This window comes from Lissotriton helveticus, chromosome 10, assembly GCF_964261635.1.
Source record: "Lissotriton helveticus chromosome 10, aLisHel1.1, whole genome shotgun sequence".
NCBI classification, from domain to species: Eukaryota; Metazoa; Chordata; class Amphibia; order Caudata; family Salamandridae; genus Lissotriton; species Lissotriton helveticus.
The window spans coordinates 961,390,786-961,413,750 of NC_136071.1; the positions used below are offsets into that span (position 1 = coordinate 961,390,786).

The 22,965-nt window shown below is 43.1% G+C and overlaps 1 protein-coding gene across 1 annotated transcript in view; it reads left to right on the top strand.

The window, feature by feature from the left end:
• Positions 1–22,965, top strand: part of SRI (sorcin) — a 79,729-nt gene that overhangs the window by 29,901 nt on the left and 26,863 nt on the right. The window contains exons 2-3 of the mRNA XM_078663630.1: positions 3,795–3,875; positions 14,008–14,077. Of these exons, the coding sequence (XP_078519756.1) occupies positions 3,795–3,875; positions 14,008–14,077 (151 nt within the window). The remainder of the gene's footprint in view (positions 1–3,794; positions 3,876–14,007; positions 14,078–22,965) is intronic.

Below are 22,965 nucleotides of genomic sequence, written 5' to 3' on the forward strand. Positions count from 1 at the left end.
TGTGCATAAACACGAAAATGTTTTCACTTACCACGTACTTGACATTCGACAGCTTATGATATTTGCTATTAAAAAACCATTGAAATTCACTGAAAAAACCATAGGTTATAGACCATATATAGTTAGGAATTAGCATTTACAAAACCTTGAAAATTCACTGAAAAAACCATAGGTTATAGACCATATATAGTTAGGAATTAGCATTTACAAAACCTTATTTTACTCACACAAAACCATTGAAATTCCATATATAGTTAGTTGCACTAACTATATATCGCGCACCCGCAATCCACTGCTGATGATGTCACATATTACATCATTCATGACATGGTCAGTGACATCACTGATGACATCTCAAATGACATCACTGATGACATCTCAAATGACATCAATGACCACATCACTGATGATATCATTCATGTGACAATACAATGCATCTCCTCACACTTTAATATAACCTCTGTTACACCCAGTGTTAAATACAGAGTATAATTTTTGAAACCATTGACACACCAATACTAGTTACTACATACGCACTCAGTGATTCCTATGTTTACACACACATTCACTCATTTACCCATACAATCATTCATACATACAATCACTCATCTTTACAACACTATCATATGCACTCATACACCTATACAGACTCTCACACTCTGTCACTCATCCATGGAGTTACTCACACACCTAGTCAGTCCTGTAAATAATCAATCACACTTCCATTTTCTAATCTATACAGTTAAACATAGAGCACCTTACATTTTGAAACATATACTAACACATACTTACTCTCTTATACAATCATTGATACAAGTACACGTTGATCTGCACAGTCGCACACCTCCCAGCCAGCCACACACACACACACACTCAGTCTCCCATACAAATACTTGGGCAATCAATCAATAACCCATATAGTTACTCATATAGCTACTGACCAACACATGCAGCAGTTTACAGAACAACAGACATAATGATGCACAAATTAAGACAGTTTAGTCACTAACCCATGCACTCAGTGAGACACATTTAATCAATCACTCATACAGTCAGTCACACACCTACTAAATCCTTCATCCAGACACTTCTACATCTACTCATTCTTCAATATGTAAAACATATTTAAACTTTACAGAAACACAGTCCCTGGATGATGTCATCAGTGATGTCATCAGTGATGTCACTGACCATGTCATGAATGATGTAATATGTGACATCATCAGCAGTGGATTGCGGGTGCGCGATATATAGTTAGTGCAACTAACTATATATGGAATTTCAATGGTTTTGTGTGAGTAAAATAAGGTTTTGTAAATGCTAATTCCTAACTATATATGGTCTATAACCTATGGTTTTTTCAGTGAATATATATATATATATATATATATATATATATATATATATATATATATATATATATATATATATATATTCATTCCATTCCAAACTCCTACTGATCGGCTCTGGATACCGACCCAACAAACGCAGGTACAGACCACAAAACAGCGCTGAAACTACTTTCAAAGGTGGTTTATTGCTCCCTTGTCACCAGCATGACGCGTTTCGGCTACGTCACGGTAGCCTTGATCACATGTATATATATTCTCATCAGATTTTTACGTTGCTGATGTCATCAGTGATATCACGGACTATGTCATGAGTCATGTAATATGTGACGACATCCGCAGTACATTGCGGGGGCACGAGTTATAGTTAGCTCAACTAACTCTAACGGTCGAATTTCTCTCGTTTTGTACGAGTGAATGTCCAACTAACTAGAACGTTGCTGAAACCTATGGTTTTTTTCAGTGAAATAAAATATATATATATTGCATAAAAACAAATCACAGAGGGTTTTGCATTAGTTTGCCCTCAATAGAGCAGGCTGACTGTACTCATTTTCACATTCTGGAAGCATCTTAACAGGGTGCAAGTAGACCTCCTGGATATCCGGTTTTGGTTCTCAGTCCGGCCCTGTTACTGAAGCAGCAGGTTATGAAGCCTGCTCTCACTGGAAGCCTTGTGTGCCTGTCTCAGACCAGTCTGCAGACCAGGCTGGTGAGGGAAAAGGGTGGGGATAGACCGAAGAGCTGTACTTGCTCGTTTATGGGCAGCAGCCATTGCTCTATCTTACACTTGCTGTATAACATAAAAATCTGTTTGCGGTTAGTCAATGATAACCTAAACGACCTGTGTTTGGAATGTAATTTGAAACTGTCTTCTGTTGCACAGGTTCTGATGTGCATGATCATTATTGCAAATCCCATGCATGTATATAGCTTGTGAAAATCTTTGTGAATTGATTAACATGTAAAACCTTATTGGCCTCCATTTGTTCCTGAAACCACTGGGTTTCATTTAGACAGGATGGCCAGGAAGCATAAACTGGATGCCACTACTGCACCCACAATTATAGTGATTTAGTCCATCAGTCAGGGCTTGGACAAAGTTTGAGGGGGCCACCTCCTCAAGACTACAAATTGTGGCGCCCAGTTGAGGGCCACTCTTATTTTAGGGTCATCTGGGGTGTCCCCAAGAATCTCAAACTGAAGTTTAAAGGCTTCATTGAAACTATTTAATATTGCTTCCCAGTTTTCTCAATGTCCTGGCCACAGCCTTCCACAGGGGAGGCCTGGCCACAGCCTTCCACAGGGGAGGTTTGAAGTTTTGTCACTGTAGGGACGTGGTAACATTACATTTCTACATATCCCACTTTTAAATACTAGCCAGCCTATCTTGTGGGCTAAAAGGTCTGCGTTTTTATTATGTAAAAGGATTGTTTTCCCTTGTCAAAAGGGTTATTTGGTCGGGCTGCAGGTTTAAGTGCAGTAGTCTGCCTTCATTCATAGGCCTGTCGCCATGGTTTCCATGGCACTCTAGTGAATGACTCAAACTAGTCAGTCCACAGATGAAATTCAGGTTCCTGTGCTACGGTTGTAGTTTCTACACCAGGTACTATGGCCTTACGGGAGAGTTCTATATATGTCTATCCCGAATTTGGCGACTTGTGCATGTTTTAGGAATCTGAGCACCTACCCTGGGCACTGGACTGCAGCACCGCAGTGCATAGTCCTAAAAAGCAGCAATAGAGTTCAGCAAAAATAGAGATTTCCCAGCAAAAGGGGCATTTTCTCAGTCTTATTTAGCTAATTTTTTATATTGTGGAGGTCACTTAAATGTATCCATATTCCTCCATAAGACAAAGTTGACATTTATGGTAGTATTGTCAGTCATTTAAAGTGTACTTACTTCAGTTGTGATTGGGGGCTTACTGTAGCAACTTCAGACTTTCATAGCAGTATTTTTTCTGAAAATGGTACGGCGGGGGGGGTTACAATTACTTGGGTCATCTACATAATTGAACATTTTACCCATTTGCCAAAGAGAACATGACATAACATTTTCTTCTGTAGTGTTTAAATGTGAATTCAGAATCTTATTTTCAGCTATTAAACAATGGAAGAATTTATTCGTTTTAAGAAGAATTATCACAAACCGATCTGATCTTTTTGTGACTCGATCCTAAAGTAATGTTCCGAGCTTTACTGTAACTGTGCATGTGTGTTATACAGGAGTAACCTTTCTATTTTGGAAGCCAGCAAGATGTACTACAATCAAACTGATGTGCTTCCTGTTTTTAAAAAAAAAAATTTTTTTTGTCACATTTACCTTTAATTAGCTAGGGCTTTATTGACTGAATGGTGCTTTTAATGATTGATGTTGTGCAAGATGGATGCTTTATAAAAGGTGCAGGTGTACTTATGGTGGTTGTTCTTCATTCCTCCTTGTAGTATGGCGGTGCTCCGGGAGGACCTCAATACGGTCAGCCTCAAGATCCCATGTATCAATATTTTGCTGCTGTCTCTGGTCAGGTGAGTTGAGCTTGAAATGTTGAAATAAATGTTTGTGTGAAAAATGAGCCCACGGTTCTGATTGCTTTTACATTAAACTATTATCAGCACCACTGTTTTGTTAACCAAAATATCGACTCACTTTAGCATAGATGGCGTACTCTGTCCGAGTTTCACCCTCCCTACAAGGTATGTCAAATTTCATTTTCGAGTTCCCTCTGCTTTGCAGCTTCAGCAGTTTGTGGTGTTTCTGTGCTGAAAGGAATGGGCTTTTGCCTGCCAGTGCTGCTGGCCAGGTCTCCCGCAGGGCGATACTGGACAGAATCGTATTGTTGCTCTTGTGCAAGAAAGTGTAGGCAGTAATCCCAAAAAGCTTACCATCAATACAGAGAACTCCTCCCCTTTTTATTGCCTCCCAGTATCCGGAGCGGGTAGGATAAGGCCATGGGTCAGCAAGTAGGGCAGTGCCTTTTTTTGTGGTCTGCGTTCTGTTCGGTGGTTGGGGAACACTAGCAGTGGTCTGCGCAGCCCGAGCTTTCTCTCTAGCGGTATGTGTGGCAAAGTGAGCTGAGGTTGATTCTCGGTCTTGGAGGGGGCTACACCTCTAACCCCAGGCTAAGGAGAGCCATGGGACCCTATTTTTTCTGTGCTGTCCTCGTTAATACACATCACTCTGAGGCATAGAGCTTCTTCTAACACAATAGCCATGTCATGGACTGCGCTCTGCTTCTAGCCGATTGCTGGTAGGCCTGGGTGCCTAGTGACCTTTTAAAAGAAAGTTAACCTGTAGCCCCAGTCTTCTTATGCAAGCACTTGTGACCCCCCCCCCCCCCCTCATTACCTCTCTGGCTTCCCTGTCGTGAGACAATACCCTGCACCGACTACTCTTGTATAGATCAAAGGCTGGTTAGTGGAACTGTCTACTGAGGATGCCTGTCACTTCAGGTGTTCCAGGGTATGTTGAAACTTTTCCCGTGTGCTGGCTGTTTTAGGCCTTCAATGAGGGGCTTGATGCCATACAATGGGTCTTAAAAATGTATCGCCGCTGTGTCCGCAACAGTGTTGAAACATTTTGCTTATGTCTGATGGCTGCAGCGTTGGTAGGTATACACCCTGCCTCCAACATCCCCCTTCCATTCCTTCCCAAAAAAAGCCTCTCCACCCCCCCCCCACGCTCCCGCCTTTGGGTCAGAGCTGATGACCGCCCCATCATAGGGAGGAGTGCCTCGCACTACAATTTGTGTCACACCGGTTTGTTGCTGTCCAGTTTGCTGCGGTTGCACTCAGGTGAGCCATCTTGTTTTGCAAACCTCTGGTGCTCATGGGAGTTGCCATCTTACTTTTAGTAAGAGACTATGGGGCAGCCATGTTGGGGAAACTCGGGTGCCAACTTGATGAGTTTGGTTTGCACTTAAATGTGATTGTGGGTTACATGATATTTAACACGACTGCTACAGTACTAATAAAGACTAAAAATAAATCAGTTGCTTTTCTTCACGGTAAATATATGCTTCACTGAGTAGGGACCAGTTTTATTTTCCTTGTTTTTGCCAGGCCTCTCCTCTGGCATGCTAATTTGGCATTTAAAGGACCAGCCTTATTGTGGTGTATTCGTTCACAAATTGGTTCATGCGAATTGCTAAAGATATGGAATGCATATCCGCTTATGGCGCTCTTCAATCTGATTGCTAGAAGCATTCTAAATAACACAACAGCTTAGAGGTAAGCAAAAAGGCGATGTAGGTGAAAAATTATTTTGATTGGCAAAAGCAAAATTCTGTTTCCACCAAAACACGAACTGGCCCTTCAGTCATCAAAGTCACTTCTTGTGGCTTCGTACCACCTTACTGTGAAGGTGTACCTTCACTGAGTGATTGCTCAGGCCACTACCAGATTCCAAGATTATTGGACCAGCACCATGGTGTGCTAAAAAATATACAGGATGGCCTTACACACCTCCCAGGTGTCAGGCTTCATAATCTTCCATCCCATGTTCCCTGAAAGCCCAGGACCCCAGTTGGTGCCACAGCAGGACTGAAACATGTCGACCTAGTAGACAAGGAGCAACATAACAGGGCTATAAATGTCCTACAAATCGTGCTTTTAATACTCACCATTGAATAAAGATTGCACAATTAACCAGCAAGTCATAGGGGTGTTTACAGGGAAACTCCTCCCGCTCTTTTCCCTATTCACCTTGGTTTCCTACTAACAGCGGTAATACAACCCAGAATACGGGCTCATCGCCATTAGCGGATTCATTGGTGACCTTGGGATGAAGCCAGACACCTGTGAGGTGTAAACAATATTGTAATGGGAGAGTACGAATGTTGGTCCTGTGGCCCCCAGAGGGCAAAAAAGTTGCTCCCACTCCCTCCGTTCCACCAAGAAGTGGGTCCTGTGTGATATACAAAATGCAAATTTCTCCTAAACGGCATTGGAGGTTTTTTTTCACCACTGTCCTCTTTGTCGTGTTACACACAAGGTCTGTAAATTGTATGTTTTGAAGGTGCTTCAATCTGTCTAAGTTTCTGTTACACGTAACCGTCAACTGATTAGAGGTAAGCAAAATATGATGTAGGCGAGTTAGGTAGTTTTGATGAGTACACATGCAAGTTTGTTCTGAACGGGATTGTTATTCTTTGGTTGCTCAAATACAGTGAATACTTTACGTATGGGGTCCTGGCTTGGGTAGCCATTTAAAGTTGATCTATGGTGGGATACTAAGGTTCATGAGGTATACCCTATTGTGACTAACCTGAGGCTTTGGAGGATTAGGTTTTGGAATGCACCTTTTGTTTAAGGTAAAAGGTTACCTAGGTATAGGGCCAAATCAGGCAGTCCCCTCCAGAACCCTAATAATCTGTTGGTAAAATAACAAGGATTATAGAGTTGCTAGTAGATATAGTCAAATAGTCATGGGCACCGCAACTAACACTTAACTCTTAGTTAGTTGACCTGTTACTAAAATCGGAGGCTCACTCCTTTCCTGCAGGAAGCGTAAGTGAGATGCACTGTAGCCAGTTCAGTGACGCCGATGATGTAATGATTCAATGCAGGGCGCAGTGTGTGACCTTCAGGGCATGGGTTCCGATCCGGTTAGATCCACTTTGCATTTAATCCTCATGGGGTTGATGAAATGTAAACCATAACTTGGACAATAGAAGATACCAATAGACCTTCAAAGCTGGCATCAGCGTCCCAGTTCACACTTTACATCTTTGCTTTCATTCTCTGCATTGTTACTGACGGCAAGCCAGGCTTTACTCCGATTTCGCACAATGAATTTCTATTCCAATATTGGACAGACTGATGCTTATAGATCCATCGTTCTGAGTTCAAAGACTAGTCCTCAAACACATGCAAATAAGGTGAAGGTTAGCTTCAACCTATTAAGTGACTTGTAAAGCACTACTACTCACCCATAAGGGTCTCAAGGCGCTTGGGGGCTTTGCAACAATCCAAATAACCAATTGGAACCCTCTTTTAATGAGGAGATTTGTTTGCCGATTATGTAGTGCATTTGTCCCTGCAGTGTGTTCAGAGTAGATGTAAATAGGTAAATGCTTAACAATTTAACATGGTGGCAAGGGTTCTGCTTTGATTAAATACGTTGCTTACAGTCTCCTAGAAGCTGTCACCAAACTCTAGGAATTTGGTATTAACATGTTTTAATTACCAAAGGTTAATCGTAATTTAAGCAAGCCGCGTCTGTGTGGCCCTCGGACATGATGCAGTTTCCACTATTTGTATTTCTTTTATTTTTAAAGGTGGATGCTGTGAATCTTAAGATGCACCACAGCCATCCAGGTTAGAGGAACAAGTAAGGTATTCCACCAGTCATGTGTCTGTGCTGCTCTAGGGATCATTGCATTGCTTTCTTCTTTTGCCCTGGATCGGTTGTTGAGGAGTGCCATTGATGATGTATCGCTTTGGGATTATCTGCTGTAGTTCTACTTCTAGGTTTACAGTGAAGAGGTTACATTGTGCGACCTTGCACAGGAGAAGCTGAGGCATTTATTCTTTAATCTGAAACAATTGTTGCAGGTTGGGCCCAAAAGCATGCTTTTTGTAGACCAGGACTTAATTCGCATCATTAGACTTTTACCCAGAACAAGAGAGAGATTCAAATAAAGGGTAAAGAAAGAAGACTAGAGAATGTGAAAAGAACGTAGGCATGGAAAATAAATTGCAAGAGCGAAATAAGGGCATAGGAAGTCTGGTGGTGGATGAAAGGAGCACAAGGTGGATTAAGGGTTTTACAGCCTTGGTAATAGGAAGGCTTTGGAGAAATGTTGAAGCACTTTTACAAATTTGGCGTTAGACTTCGGATTTCATCTGTTAAAGCAAGCATTGACAACTCGGTAGGTCTTGCTTATGTAAGATCTATTGACTTTTCCAATGTGTTTTAGCAATGTTGTACACCAGCGTTGTTGCGCTTCTGCATGGCTGAAATTTAGTGACTTAGAGGAGAGGCGTGGAGTAGTTTGTTCAGGAGTGTCAGTCATGTATTGGAGTGGCATTGAGTGGAGTTCCTTACAGTGAAGTGGCAGTGGACTGGTGAAGAGTGCTTTGGCATAGTGTTGAAGAGTATAGTGGCATAGTGCTGTGGCATAGAATTTTGTGGCATATAGAGTTCAGTGGCTTACAATGCAGCGTTACAAAATGCAGTGGCATAGACTGGAGTGTTGCTTAGTAGAATGCAGTGGCATAGAGTGCAGTGGTGCAGGTTGGAGGACAGGAATGCAGTGGCCTAGTGTTGCCTAGTATGGTGACGTAGAATGGACAGGTGTAGGGTATTGTAGAGTGTAGTGGCATTAGGAGCAATGGCATAGAATTAAGTGGCTATCGTAGAATGCAGTGGCGTAAATTAGTGGTGCTAAACAAACAAATGGCAGACTGAATGCTGAATAAATCATACATTTCCCCCCAGTCAAGAGATCTGGGTTCAATCCATTGTTCTTTTGCTCACCATGCTACCCAGTTTAGACCCAGCCATATGCAAATCAGCCTTAACCCTGTCCCTCACTGGAACTATCCAGCCTGAGCTGCCAAGACTGGTCCTCCCTGGACGAGAAACATCCATCCTGGGACCGTTTTCGGGGTATTGCCCCTCATCAGCCAGGCTAGCTTGAATCCAGTGGCACAGTGAGAAAGAGACCCATGTCTGGGTATACCCATCCCACTTAGGGCGAGAAAAAAAAATTCTGGTCCAGGGAGGACCTAGCTTGGCAGTTCAGGCTTGACTGTTCCCATGAGGAACATGGTCAAGACTGGTTTTGCATATGGCTAGATCTAAACTGGGGTGGCATGGTTAGCAAATGAAAAATGGATTTAACCCAGATCTTTTAACTAGGGGTGAATGTCTTGATTTGTTCTGCATTCCGTCCATCACTTGTTTGTCTTTTGCAGATTAGTGGTTCAGCATAGAGTGTAGTGGCACAGAGTTTGGGGTAGAGTGCAGTGGTGTAGAGCAGTTTGTTTCAGAGTAGATTGGAGTGACTCACAGTGCAGTGGTGTAGAGTACAGGGCTCTGGCTTAGAGTAGTGCGAAGTGGTGTAAAGTTGAGTGGTAGAGTGCAGTGGTGTGGTAGCTCACTGCCCTTACAGACAACAGTTTCAATTGAAATGACCATTACATTTGCACAGACATAGTTTTACTAATAAAACTAAACAGCGCACATGTGGAAATTACATTGTAGTATTCTTGCGTTATGATCATGCCCTGTGTTATCTTGTTCGTAGCTGCACAGCCTGTGTGTTCTGTATGGAATCTTGGTCAATGGGCCATGAGTGGAATGTTTGGGTGACTGGATGAGTGAGGACAGTTGGTGGATGTGGGCTGAGCAGCTAGCAGGCTGCTCCTGGTTGGTTCTGCCCTACAGTATATATCTACCTGCTGATCAAGACTTATAGACTGCTGTACAGGATCAAGGCTACTTATCTACCTGAATAAACCTACTTGAACCTCATCATACAAGTGTGGACTACGTTTCTACAGACATCACCTAGTGTAATGATTTGTTTTGCTCTTATGAAAGTATTTGTTTCCAACACACTCCAGAATTAACAAAAATGTGCTTCATTTGTGTTCCTAATTCTGAAGTATTCTGAAATAATTAAACCGTTCGTGTAAATGTTGTTGTGTGCCAGGGGAAAAAAAATATATTTTCCTATCCCCAGTATTCAGCAAGATTGTCACTTTTGAAGTCCCAGAAAGTAAACCCAAGCTCCTGCAGAAGACATTCCCTGACATTTGACCTCGGTCTTTGACTGCACAGCAAATGTGACCACATTAGAATAAGATTTTCAGGATTTTTTACAAAAAGGAGCACTTGTGAAAGAATACAAGGGGAGTTGCTGTGAAATGGGTTTACTCCTTGGGAAAGACAAACTCACCCTTGACAGCCTAAAAGAAATAAAACCAGAAAATGTGAGTTACACACCACAAAGCCAATGTAAGCAACAGGTGGAATGCATTCCCAGGGAAACTTTCTGAATGTCCTCAAGAGGTTTTTAGCAATCCAGAAAGCTGCTCTGTCTGGTAGTCTTCAACCTAAATAAAAGGACAATTGCAAAACCTCTTCCAGCACAGATCATATGACATGGCCTATATGGCAAACACTCCTCCAAGAAAAAGAAATGTGTACTTTTCCACTTCAATGAAAAGCAGTTATCTGAAGTACCATCTCTGATTCGGGAAAGAGGACTCTTAACGGAGAATGATATTTTGGCATTCATTTTCCAGCCACCCTTGGAAATAGGAGTTGCCACAAATAAGTCTTGGAAGGGGCCACCCAAAGAAGGCTCTGAGACCGTAGCTGTTGACAGTATGAACATTGCAAAGACTATGTTCGATCTTAATCCCATAGGAGTGTTACTGTAATATAATTCATCGACTAAAATATGAACTGCAATATGTAAACAAAATGTTTTAAGAAAAATATTTTGTTTCGAAAGATCATTGAATCTACAAAGCTTATAGGTGTCGTAATTACAATCATGTTCAAATTGGTCTTGCTATAATTGGTGAGGTTTGAGTCATGCCATTTTCGTGGGCTACTATATTTAATTACCATTGATTATTATGGAGTCCACAAGAAATTGTGTGCCGTACAATTATTGCAAATTATAAAGAATTTGCAATTTGTTCCAGCATCAACCGTTTAATACAAGGAGTTATGGAGTATGTAGAGTTTGTTGCAATCCATTGCAAAGCCTGGGCAATGGAGTCTAGGATGTGTTAAACCCCGATTGTTATGCAAGATATGCTATTGCATCCGGTGTCAGTACTTGAATATAGCTATCTTGATGCTGAGATCTTGTTAGTTTCCAGTGACCAGCATTGAATCAATAAAGTATTGTGTGCAATGCTTGTTTGGAGTGAATTACGAAGACTTTACAAGTTAATTCTGTAGTAGAGGGTATGGTAAGACTGGGACTGTTGAGGGGGCTCTGACAGGATTTGCCTAATGCCTGTAACACTGGGATTGTATTACATTTATGTATGCTTGTCATGGTAGGTTGCCACAGCTGCTTTTAGGGAGGGGCTCCAGAGAGGTGTGACTTTACAATCTACAGGAGTGGTCCCATAGAGCATTCCATGAGAGGAAGTCAGACCAACCCAACTACTCAGTTGGGGCACTCTGAAATAATCACGTTAAAAATCATCCCACACAAGGATTGTTGGGGACTGGATCACATTGAGCTGTCCAGGAAGAGGGTTAGTCTTACCATCAGGGATATTGAATTCCTATAGCCCGACACCCAGGACATATAGTTTGGGGTCAAGGGCAATATGTTTCCATGTGCATTTTGTTCTTGGGACAAGTAGGCCCAACCCCTACAGCACAAACAGTTTGGCTGCCAGTTTACAGTAACACATTATGGATCAGGAAAGGCTATTGTTTGCAGTTAAGGTAACCTTTGTATACATGTGTTAATGCTGCTCAGACTTGTATTTATGGTTCATTAATGCAAAGACTTTTATTATTAGGGTGAGCACTCTAAGTAAACATTTTTAGCTCCGACTGCACTAATGACAGTGGTTCCAGTATAAAAATATGTACACCCAATTTAATAGTTTAGCAATATGTGGCTCTGTATAATGCTCCCAGAATGCTAGCTGATAAGATACAAATATTTGCAGAAGCTTGAAGGCAAGATAGAGGATTCCTTGCTTCAAAAAAATGTTCACAGAAAAATCCAAGTAGGAAAAAAATAACTTAGCTTAAGTGCTGTAAAGGTTTAGGTACCGTTTCTTTGTAGCATCATTTAGTAAAATGTGTTAATGTATGCTAGTATTACCAAAAATAATTAGAAAATGGGTGTAACCAGTTGCAATAAGATTTATAGGAAACCTAAAAATAAACAAGCATTGGGAAATAGGTCTCAAAATTGTGGTCAGCTTTTTGTTTTTTTCAGTGTGTAACTTGTGTTGGCATGGCTTTTGTAAAGCCTTATTGGCGCGGGAGCTGCTGGGCACTCACCATTATAACAAACATTGTCAAAAGCAAAAATAGGTTTCGGTTTCTAAAAGCACATTGCCACATTAGTTTCTAGCACAGAACAAAACTCCTTTGTGTGCCAATATGCTCCTTGTGAAAGCGCAGACAGCTGTTACAGTGAGGCCAGCTGATAGACCGATAGAGACACAGAATTTTAACACCAGACCTAATTAGTGGCCCAATTATTAAAGAGTCTCAAAAGTGCACTCATGGTATATGTCCTTGCGTTCTGTGCAGGTATACAGCTTTCATGAATTCACTAGAATTTACAGAAGTAGGCCAAGAAGTTGTACTCCTAGAAAATATTTGTGGACTGCTTTTTAGCATGAACAAATATACATGTGGAAGTTCACCTTCCTCCAACCACTTTTTTCCCCAATGCTGGAAGACGTTTAAAGTCAGCCATTGTCACGAGTAAATTTCCTACTTTTCTCAGTATGGGAAAAGATTAGAGAAGAGTTGGTGAAAACACACAAGTTAATAGGTTTGCACAGACTCCGTGGCATTCCAACCTTGAAACTATTGCTTACCCCTACCTTCAGCCCCAGTATGTAGATCTGCAGAGTCCTGGCATAATTTGTGAGTCTATATCAGAGCTCTTATATAATGAGTGCTGCCATAATTTGTTGCCGCATTACATGGCACCAAAGGGACAAGTGGATTTTGTTACAGGACAAGTAGATTTATGAACCAACTTTCCCCATGGACAAGCAGATTTTATAAAATTCCACACCCGTGTACCATGCAGAAGGTTATGAAGTAGTCTGGGGTTTGGCTTCATTAGACAGTGTCCTGAGTAGACCGCCTAGTATGAACTTTGTCAGATGTGGTTTCAAATTGAAAAGGCCATTTTCCTACTTGCTATGCATGAGTCCATATAGGGGTAGGATTTACTTTCATATGATGGAGCTAGCATGAGTGGAGGTGATGGGGGGGGGGGGGAGGAGAATTAATCAAGGGCCTCAGAAGGTGCCATCCCGGGGCTTGGTGGAGTTACAATGCGATCCTAAAGCTTTACACCATTGCAAAGGCCTCCATATGGTAAATCTTGGAGCCAAAAGGAAATTCCTCATGTCACTGGGAGTCCTTATGGCAGACCCTGAGATGATGCAACTACAAACCTTAATCCCGCAAGGGACAGTTGAAATCCTGACAAACTGCTGAGGCTAGCCATGGTCTCGATCTGATTTGTGAGGAGCAAGATGAAAACTCCTGATATGGCGGCAAGGAGCTCTAAAGAATTGAAGTGCATTGATTCTGACACCACAGGACCGCTTCAGCTTTCTTATGATTGTCAGCTGTTCAGGGAACTCACCGCTGACATTTGGATCCCTGGTAAACAAACCTGTATAATCCATAAACTTGCAACCGTTTTATCCACAAAAGGGTTGCCAGTGTAATTTATTGTGTTTGTATTTATGGCATTTGTGGGATCATCTTTGTCCTCCCGTCTTCCAAGGGCTAGGAGCAGCAATGCTGTGCTTGCTGAATGTAATCGCTAATATAGTGCATTGCAACTTGAAACGCCTCAGTGGAACACCTGTTAAACCCTTCTTTGGAGCTTTGCATACAAAATTGGCAGGACACCTTGACTACTTTGGGAAGGATGGCTTTCTATCTCTAATCGCCTTTTTATTGCCTTTTCAGGATGGACAAATAGATGCGGATGAACTGCAAAGGTGTCTGACTCAGTCCGGCATTGCCGGCGCCTACAAACGTGAGTGCAAGTGTATTCTGCGAGCCCTTTGTTCATGTTCATAAATTTATTTTCGTTTTTCCGTGTGGAATTATTAGTGTACCTCCGATATTGCTTTTATCAGATGAACGTATCGTTGTTTTTTCCTCCTTAAACCTTTGTGAATGGGATTTTTAGTTTAACCCTAGAGTCTTATTTGTGAAGAGAGACTTGTTTTTCCTGTTGCTCAAGTACATTAGTGAAATCTGAGCGTCGAGTTACTGCAGAAGCATTCCAGGAACTCTGCAGTTGCTCTGAATGGGCGTGAAATTTGCACTGTACTTCGAGGCTTGTCTGCAAATGGCTTTCAACCCCTGGGCGAGGCAGCCCATTAGTCATGGCTGAAAACATCCCTGCAAGAACCGTTTTGGCGAGGGCGTGCGTTATGTTACTTTGTGTGTCTTGCACTTAGCGTCTCGCGGCTAACTGCAGTGAAGTTGTTGCTTGCGAGAAAAAAACGAGCAAGCAAAGGTCACGATTACATTCTTTTCTCAAGGCTAAGACCTTTCTGTACAATAAACGCTATCAGTTGTCGTGCCTTATTAATGAAACTATTGGAAATGCAATAGGTCTCGCACCATTAGAGTTAGTGCTTTTAGAATTGTTTATGGTTTTTTTTTGTAAATGTTTAGCATTTTTGTTTCCTGTAGCCAATGCTAAAGAATTACAAATAAAAAAAAGCCATAAACATTTCTTAAAGCTCTAACTGAAATGGTCTGAGACCTATTGCACTGTGTGAGGGTGAGGGGTTGAGGATGAGTGAGGGTGAGGGGTTGAGGGTGAGTGAGGGTGAGTGAGGGTGAGTGAGGGGTTGAGGGTGAGTGAGAGTGAGGGTGAGTGAGGGTGAGGGGTTGAGGGTGAGGTGTTGAGGGTGAGTGAGGGTGAGTGAGGTGTTGAGGGTGAGTTAGGGTGAGGGGTTGAGGGTGAGTGAGAGTAGTTGAGGCTGAGTGAGGGTGAGGGGTTGAGGGTGAGTGAGAGTAGTTGAGGCTGAGTGAGGGTGAGTGAGTGAGGGTGAGTGAGGGGTTGAGGGTGAAGGTTTGAGGGTGAGGGTGAGCACACAAGCTTAGGAGTATGTCTTAGCACAACTTGCCCTCACCAATCACCTTTCACTTCTCAGGGCCTATGGACTTTCAAGGCTTTTTTTTTTTTTTTTTTTGTATGTCATGCTTTTATGGTTTTTATGACAAAATACCGAATAAAGCTATCTTGAATTGAATTGAATTGACTTTCAAGGCTACAGATAGCATCTGCCATGTGCCTTAGAGGAACATTTATGTTTTAAAAATGTATTTGACAAATAATTATCGATCCATAGTTCAGCGCCGGCGAGATTATGCATTTTTGATATTTTTTGTTGCTGCACAGGCACTCGTGAGCATCATCTTTACCAGACTATACTATGGGTGGGCCGAGAGTTAGGCAGTCCAGGATCTGGGTGTTGCCATTTTAGAATGGCCCCTTACTTGCCAACTGATGGAGAATTGTTGGGTGGTCTCACTACTACTCGCTGATCTTGTAATTCATGCTCTAATACAAATGAACACTAAATAGCTTTTTATTCACCATCTCAGCAAGAGGCCAGCAATTGAATAAGCAGAGTGTGAACCCTTCAGTGAACAGCACCAGTGTAAGTTGTGGATGACTTGAGGATTGTCGCTCATATTTTAACAGATTCGTAACTATTTCACATACATCTTTTTAGTACGAAAGATTCGCTGTTTTTTATTTTCTCATCTCTGATGCATTTTACTTGTTTCTTTTCATTCCTGCATAAACCATAGAGCCAACTCGGCACAAACGTGTTATAATGTGGTCAGAGGGAGGGGCACTAGATGACGAGATGTGGACTACCGCCACATTATGCAAGCTTGCCAGAGCCTCTGTGCCTTGTGGTAAACTACAGCTGTTCTTGAAGTGCTCAGAGCTGCTTCTTCATTCAACGTAAGCCATCGCTTCACTCCAATGAGAGCATCTGAGCATCCTGAAATTGACGTCCTTTGCATAATAAAAGTGTTTACATACCTCAAGCTTCTTTCTCTAGGATTCTTTCTGTAGGATTTCCTTCTGTTTCCTGCTCAATGGTTTCTTCAATGAAATGTTCTTAATTGCTTGTTTCTTTGCTGATTTTTTGGAGAGCAGAACTAGAGCACAGCTTGTAGCTACTCCTTTCAGTCTTTCGTCATATTTCAGTTACTGGTGCGTGTACTGCATCATTGAGGCACACGGCCCTGGTGCTGGGTGTGCAGGGTCGATTTTTACATTGACACAAACATGGGAAATAAGTGGTGCAAATTGAAATTATACTGTTTTCGTGCATGCTATTTAAAAAACAAAAATACGCTATTCCCTCAAAGTTATTACCAGCAAAATAACGAGAGTGTAGTTTGCACAAAGCTCTAAAATAGCACTGGAAACAAAGACAACAAGTGAAAGCAAGTTGCGGTAAAGCGGGTTTGGGCTTTCATTTAATGTTATTCCCGAAATGTGCTCCAGGCAACACGTTAATCTCTTTGTACGTCGTGTTTGTGCTGCATATTTGGAGGCTTGACAATAACATGCTAGTTGGGGCTGAGCAACACCAAAATGGTTAAAGGGACTGTAAGAAGGGACGGTGCAAGGAAAACAAACTGCGAGGGGCGGAAGGAAGGAGACAATGTAAAAAAAATTCAAATGAAAAGAAGCGAGACGGGTCAATTACATGTTCCCTCCAAGCGCAATGCCGCTGCCAGCAGCGGCAGAGCAAGAAAGTCAGCACAAACAAACGGTGCGAAGAGGTGGCTCAACATATAACGATGCCGACTTTGGAGAAGGAGAACAGGGTTCGAGCCTCAGCGTGGGCGGCATCATTAATTATAAATTAAATAAACTGAGATCTCCTGCATATTAAATATAAATAAATAAACAGCGTGCGTGGGGTGAGGGCAGGAAGCTGCCAGATATGGAAATACCAGCATCAAAGAAAACAAGACGGAGGGGAGAGGGGAGGGGGGAGGAGAAATGCGACACGGCGGGAAGGGGCAGGCAGGATGACTCAGGGGAGGGGGCGGAGCGGGGCAGAGCGGCATGTGGGTGTGAAGAAGCCGGGCCTTTGAAGTGAAGCTAAGCTTCACTTCAAAGGTGTCGGAGGAATGCGGGCGGCTGTGCACGCGCTTTTAAGCTCAATGCACATGCGCATTGAGCTTAAAAGTCACGGGCACTGCAAGGAATCGCCACGATTCCTTGCAAGTTAGATAAAGAGTAGATGAGCCCCTATAGTCTCGCTTGCTCGATGCGCATGCGCATCGACAGGCGAGACCTAAAACAAGCAAAGGTCACGATTACATTCTTTTCTCAAGGCTAAGACCTTTCTGTACAATAAACGCTATCAGTTGTCGTGCCTTATTAACGAGAGATAGCAGGCGGACTACTGCTGTGTGCAAAGTCGACTGTCTTGCCCTGAAGTACAGAAGTGCAGTTTTTTGGCAGAGTTGTTCAGACTTTCGCCTTGCTAGACTTTATAATGAGTCTCTACCTACCTCTGTGTGAGACGCACGCGCCCACACACCCTCTCTCTCCGCCTTTTATGCCATGCAAGCGAGCATAAACGTGGCCAAAATTTACTATATACTAAAACACTTACTGCCCCATGAATTCCTGCATTGCACACAGGGCCGCCTTTATCACTGGTGGCGCCCAGTGCAAGAACCCTTATTGGTGCCCCCACACCATTACCGCCTCCTCAGATTCTCTTACTGCCACCTGGCATAAGTGCCCCTCATCTTCCAATCATAAGTTATTGCTAAACCGTGCCCCCCACGAGGTTGGCGCCCCCTCGCCAGGTCGGCGCCCAGTGCGGCCGCACCATTCGCCCTGCCCTAAAGCCGGCCCTGATTGCACAGATACAGTTCCATTATTGCTGCCGAATAGCTGATGTCGCTTGAGAAACCACAACATGCCACCTCACAGGTTCGGTGTTACAATCACTTTAGCGAGGATTACTATAGTTCATATGAAATCTCATCATTGCTCATGTGCACAATGTAAATGCTATATGTTACCATTAGTGGGGAAGCCAACGGTGGCCCTTTTGAGGGTTATGCCCCTCCCCCACGCAATGATAAGTGTGTGTGTGTGGACTCGGAGGAGCATGAACACTCCCTTTAGAATACTAGTTCTCTGGAAGACATTGTAACTGTCAAAACTCATGGAAGAGTTACCAAGAGGCCATAAGTGGGGGAAGACAACGGTGGCCCTTTTGAGGGTTATGCCCCTCCCCCACGCAATGATAAATGTGTGCGTGTGTGTGTGTGTGTGTGTGTGTGTGGACTCGGAGGAGTTTGAACACTCACTTTAGAATACTAGTTCTCTGGAAGACATTGTAACTGTCAAAACTCATGGAAGAGTTACCAAGAGGCCATCTCTGCAGAAAAGATGTATATCTCCTTCATAATGCCAGTTTACTTCATTCCAGTGACCACACTGTAGTGTCGACTCAAACGGTAAAACAAACATTTTTATAAAAGAGAGCCCACACGCTAAAACCTCAACCCTGGGAGCGAAGTGCTATGGTTTGCCTTGAAAGCAAGTCTCAGTCAGTTGAATCCAAGGCTTCTAGGCTTTGGAAAAAAAATATTTGGACTCTACAAGCTCTCAAAGCCTTGGCCTCCAATATTAATAAGATCCAGGCCAAAGCCTGTCTCACACAAATCGAGCGAAGACATTTAAGAGAAAAAAATACTATAATAGGCTGTGTCATACATTGTGTCCACCATAAGCGTGGAAGGGTATACTCAGATGTGAGTCCCTTGCTCATTGCACCATCAGGATTCAAGCAAGCCGGGCTGACGACGCCTGAAATGGCAGAAACCGGTCCCCAGAAGCTTGTTTCCTTCCCAGTACAAGAATTGGCTTGGTAGTTTGGTTTGCCCAGTTCCCATCATGCACTGGGACAGGAACAGACTAATTTGCATATAGCCAAGTTCTGAGCTGGGATGGTGCAGTGAGCTAAAAGGTGATGGATCAAGCCCTAATCTTTGGACTGGGTAAGAGTGGTCTGCTTAATTCAGGCACTCTGTTCATCACCACCCCCTTTTCTGAATCATACATTGTGTTTAAGCATGGCTAGACGTCCGTCCTTACCATGAGTGTTGAGCAAGCCAGTGGTCTCTGGCGACTGGGACCTGGGAAGTTCCTAGAGTGAACACAGGTTGCTACGGTGGGACATGAAATGCCTCTCAGTGGGCAGACAATTTGCAGAACCTTAGCTGCAACTAACTGGGCATGCATCTTTCACAAGCAAATGGAACCCCATCAAAAGGCGAAAGCACATCTGTGTACTGGAGTTTACTGCACTGTTCCTATTACTCTGGGCATCCCAGACACCTCTCTAGAGAATGTGGTCCTTATTAGAATAAACAATTTGAATACCGTATTCTTAAATCGGAAGCATGGAAGATTCTTTAGCTTCAGGCGAGTAAAAAAGAAATAAGGGTTAATAGAATGTTTTTTCTTCATGGTTATAATGACCCTTCTAAAAAAATCGCATGACTCTCGTGAAGAGTTTGAAAGACTTGTAAGATAAATTAGGGACCACTTAAATAACTTAATTAGAACACCATGTTTACTGCTATTGTGATGGATCGTACTATCTACAGATTCCTCACTTCAAAATACCCCTTAGGCCCTAGACTGGATCCTGAAGTTTTACTTCAGCAGTGTTACGAGGTGGCAGCATGCAGAAGGGATGGAACTGATCTGCATAACTTTGTCTCCCATTTGCAGTGATCTCAGTTGCGCCTTCTGACGCAGACTGGAGCTCTGCTCCCAATCTTGGTGTTTTGCAACCACTACTACCAAGCATTTCCAATGCAATAGGTCTAGCATTTATGCGAGTTTGAGCTATTGACGTTGTAAATGACTATGCCTTTTATTTTTTTTAAAAACCAACACATAAATAAAAGGTATTGTCATATACAATGTCAATCGCCCAAACTAGCGTAAATGCAAGGCCTTTTGCATTGGAAATGCTTGTTGCATAGAGCCTTGTGCTGCCTGTAGGTCAAAAGTTAACATCCTTTTATAGCTTAATGGATTAGGACCCTGCAGCAAATACCTGTACAAACAACAAGGCTTATAGTTGGAACCTCACTGCAGTAACCACAATGCAATGGGGTATGTATTGAGCTTTTCCTGGAGTGATCAGGCTGATCTGGCTTGGTGTTCCTGAGCACCCCAAATCTGAACAGCTACTGTGTGGAGAAACTGAACTACCAGATCGACAGGACCAGGAAGGGTCACAGATATACCAGCAATGGCTGACCAGCTGATGGTGACACTTACTTACTTGTTGTGAGTTACTGAAACTATTGTGAACTGCATTCACCAGAATGGCATGGTAACTTTCAATGGAATCCCCCTTGCCTCGTTAAAGCTCCTCCGGAAGTGATGACTCCTCCGAGTGCTGGATTGACCTGCACATACCTGTTACGTGTATGCTGAATGTGGGCAGTCGCCGTGACACACACTTCCAGGAATGCACACAGCTGAACCAGCGGTGGGGCGCTCCCATGCTTGTAAGTTACTGAAACTGCAATTATCACAGTGCAATGGCCAGGGGGGCTCGCGCAAGAGCAGTGTCAAGTAGTTTCAGCGCAGTGATTCACGCGCCTGTGATTTTTCTAGAAAATCTGTGGAGATCAGTTTTGCTTCGTCAGTTAGAAGTGGGGAACACGAATGCAATGGTGAAATTCGTGAGGATTTCTAAGTGCACTAACGCAGCTAAATGCACAAATTAACACCGCAGAGAACCGGGAGGAAATCGTGATGTCTCTCAACACCCTTCCCTGAATGTCACTCTGTGTGTCTCTCTCCCTCGTGAAGGCTGCCCCGTGGACAGCAAATAAAATTCATGCAAAGTCCCTATGGCCCTGGGATGGAAAAATGAAGAAATAGACCCAAAAAGAATAATATTAATTTGGGTAATGCAAAAGTAACGAATTGGGTGTGCATATTAAACATAAGCGCATGGCGTCCGGTGAACCAGGCACCATGGCAAAAAACAACAAAGTAGTCCCTACATTAAAAGATGAAGCCCTGCAGCGTAACTTGACTGTAATTGGTCGGTGCTGCTTCCTCCAAAAATGGAAGTGACACATCGGATCGCCAGCCAACAATAAGTGAGAAAACAGCAATGCCGGAGTTAACCAATGGCAAGTGGCAGGAGAAATGACCCTCAATATTCTATTTACTACAGGTCTTGCGACAGCGCATGCGCTGTCTAGGCTCGACCTAAAAATTAATTCCTGTGTGCTGAGGAACTGTTTCCTCACCCAAAATAGGCTTCAAACATACAGCGACTGGGGAAAAAAAATGTCACTCACTAACCTGGATGAGTTGTATCTCTGGTGTCTGGGCTCGAGCCACCACTTGAAGTTGTGTAATAAATATGCCCTCATGCACCTGAAGGCGATCTGGGATTGGGAGGCAAAACTGTATGTAGTAGAAGTGGATACCTTAGTGTAAGTTCTGCTCCAAATTGCGAGTGCAGACTCTGTCATGGTCACAGGAGCGGTGCTCTGTCCTGGTCACAGGAGCGGCTTCCATGACTGTCCACTTCGAACTTGAAGTTCTGTGGTAACTTGATTCTGAAGTACAAGCACTTCAATAAAAATGTAAAGTGGAACTCGACCCTATCCTGCACTGTGAACTTAAAGAGCAGGCACACAGTATTCACCAGATCGGTGCGCTCTGACTCCCATGGGCCATCTGGGGCACTACAGCAGATTGAAGCTTTTTGATTTGCTTGCAGCTCTCTGGTGTGCCTTTGGGCCCCAAGGAACTGCAGAAGCACCCATTTGGGTTATCACTGGATGATCCATATTTTGTACCGTCTGACCCCTTTGGGACCTATTACTGCATCTATACCCACACCAGTTGACTCTTCTGCTCCAGGACCTGCCTCTGTTAGTTTCACACACAAGCCGGAACCAATAACATGGGTGCAGGAAGAGGATTGAAACTGATGTCTATGTGGGACACAGAACAGACATTGGTTTAATCTCACCTGATGTGATGCTACGAAATCACAAAAGTGCACCTTGTTATCCATTCTGATCCATGCTTCTGCAACATCATACAAATTCGCAGAGGCTCTATTCTGTCTTTGGGTCTGAACCCATACCAGAACAAAGAAGGCACCGGGATGTGGATAATGGTAATGGCTTTTTCTTTCCTCACTGCACACAAGCCTTCTAAATTGATTTGTAGGATTCCAGTGGACTTTCCACCACTCTTGGAGTAGGACTCCACTCTGGCCACCCATGGAAGAATGTGCCCTCTTTGCAGTAGGGGTGGTCCGGAAGGCAGCTGAGGTACTTGAAGCACAGTAGCCTTCAGATGTGACCAAAATGAATGTCCTAACAGAGATTTAACAGTCCGGGACAGCTACCTCTGAACCCTTCTTGTCTCTAAATGAGGTCTTGATTGATGCCTGGTTGACCACTTGGTTGAAGCTTTGTTCTTGCCTACCCGTTAATAGGCGGATATCGAGGCATCACCAACTTGCACCTGGTGACGCGGTTTTTCTAACATAGCTGCCTACTCCAGATAGCCTGGTTGTACAACCATAAGAATAGGGCACCTTTTGTACAGATAATTCATGATGAACAAGATATACCCAAATATGTTATCTGTGTATATCTGTATAATACAGATTGCCCGGGGAGGGCAGTCTGTACGAGAGTTGTATCTTTTTTTTTTTGTCATACGTGGATGCATTCCACAAGATTTTCTCTCGATGTACACACCCTCATAGATGTCATGTGATGGGGTTATGCTTTTTCAGTGAGAAGGCAAACTGTGTTGAAGTGCTGTAAGGACAGTAGTGGTATGGT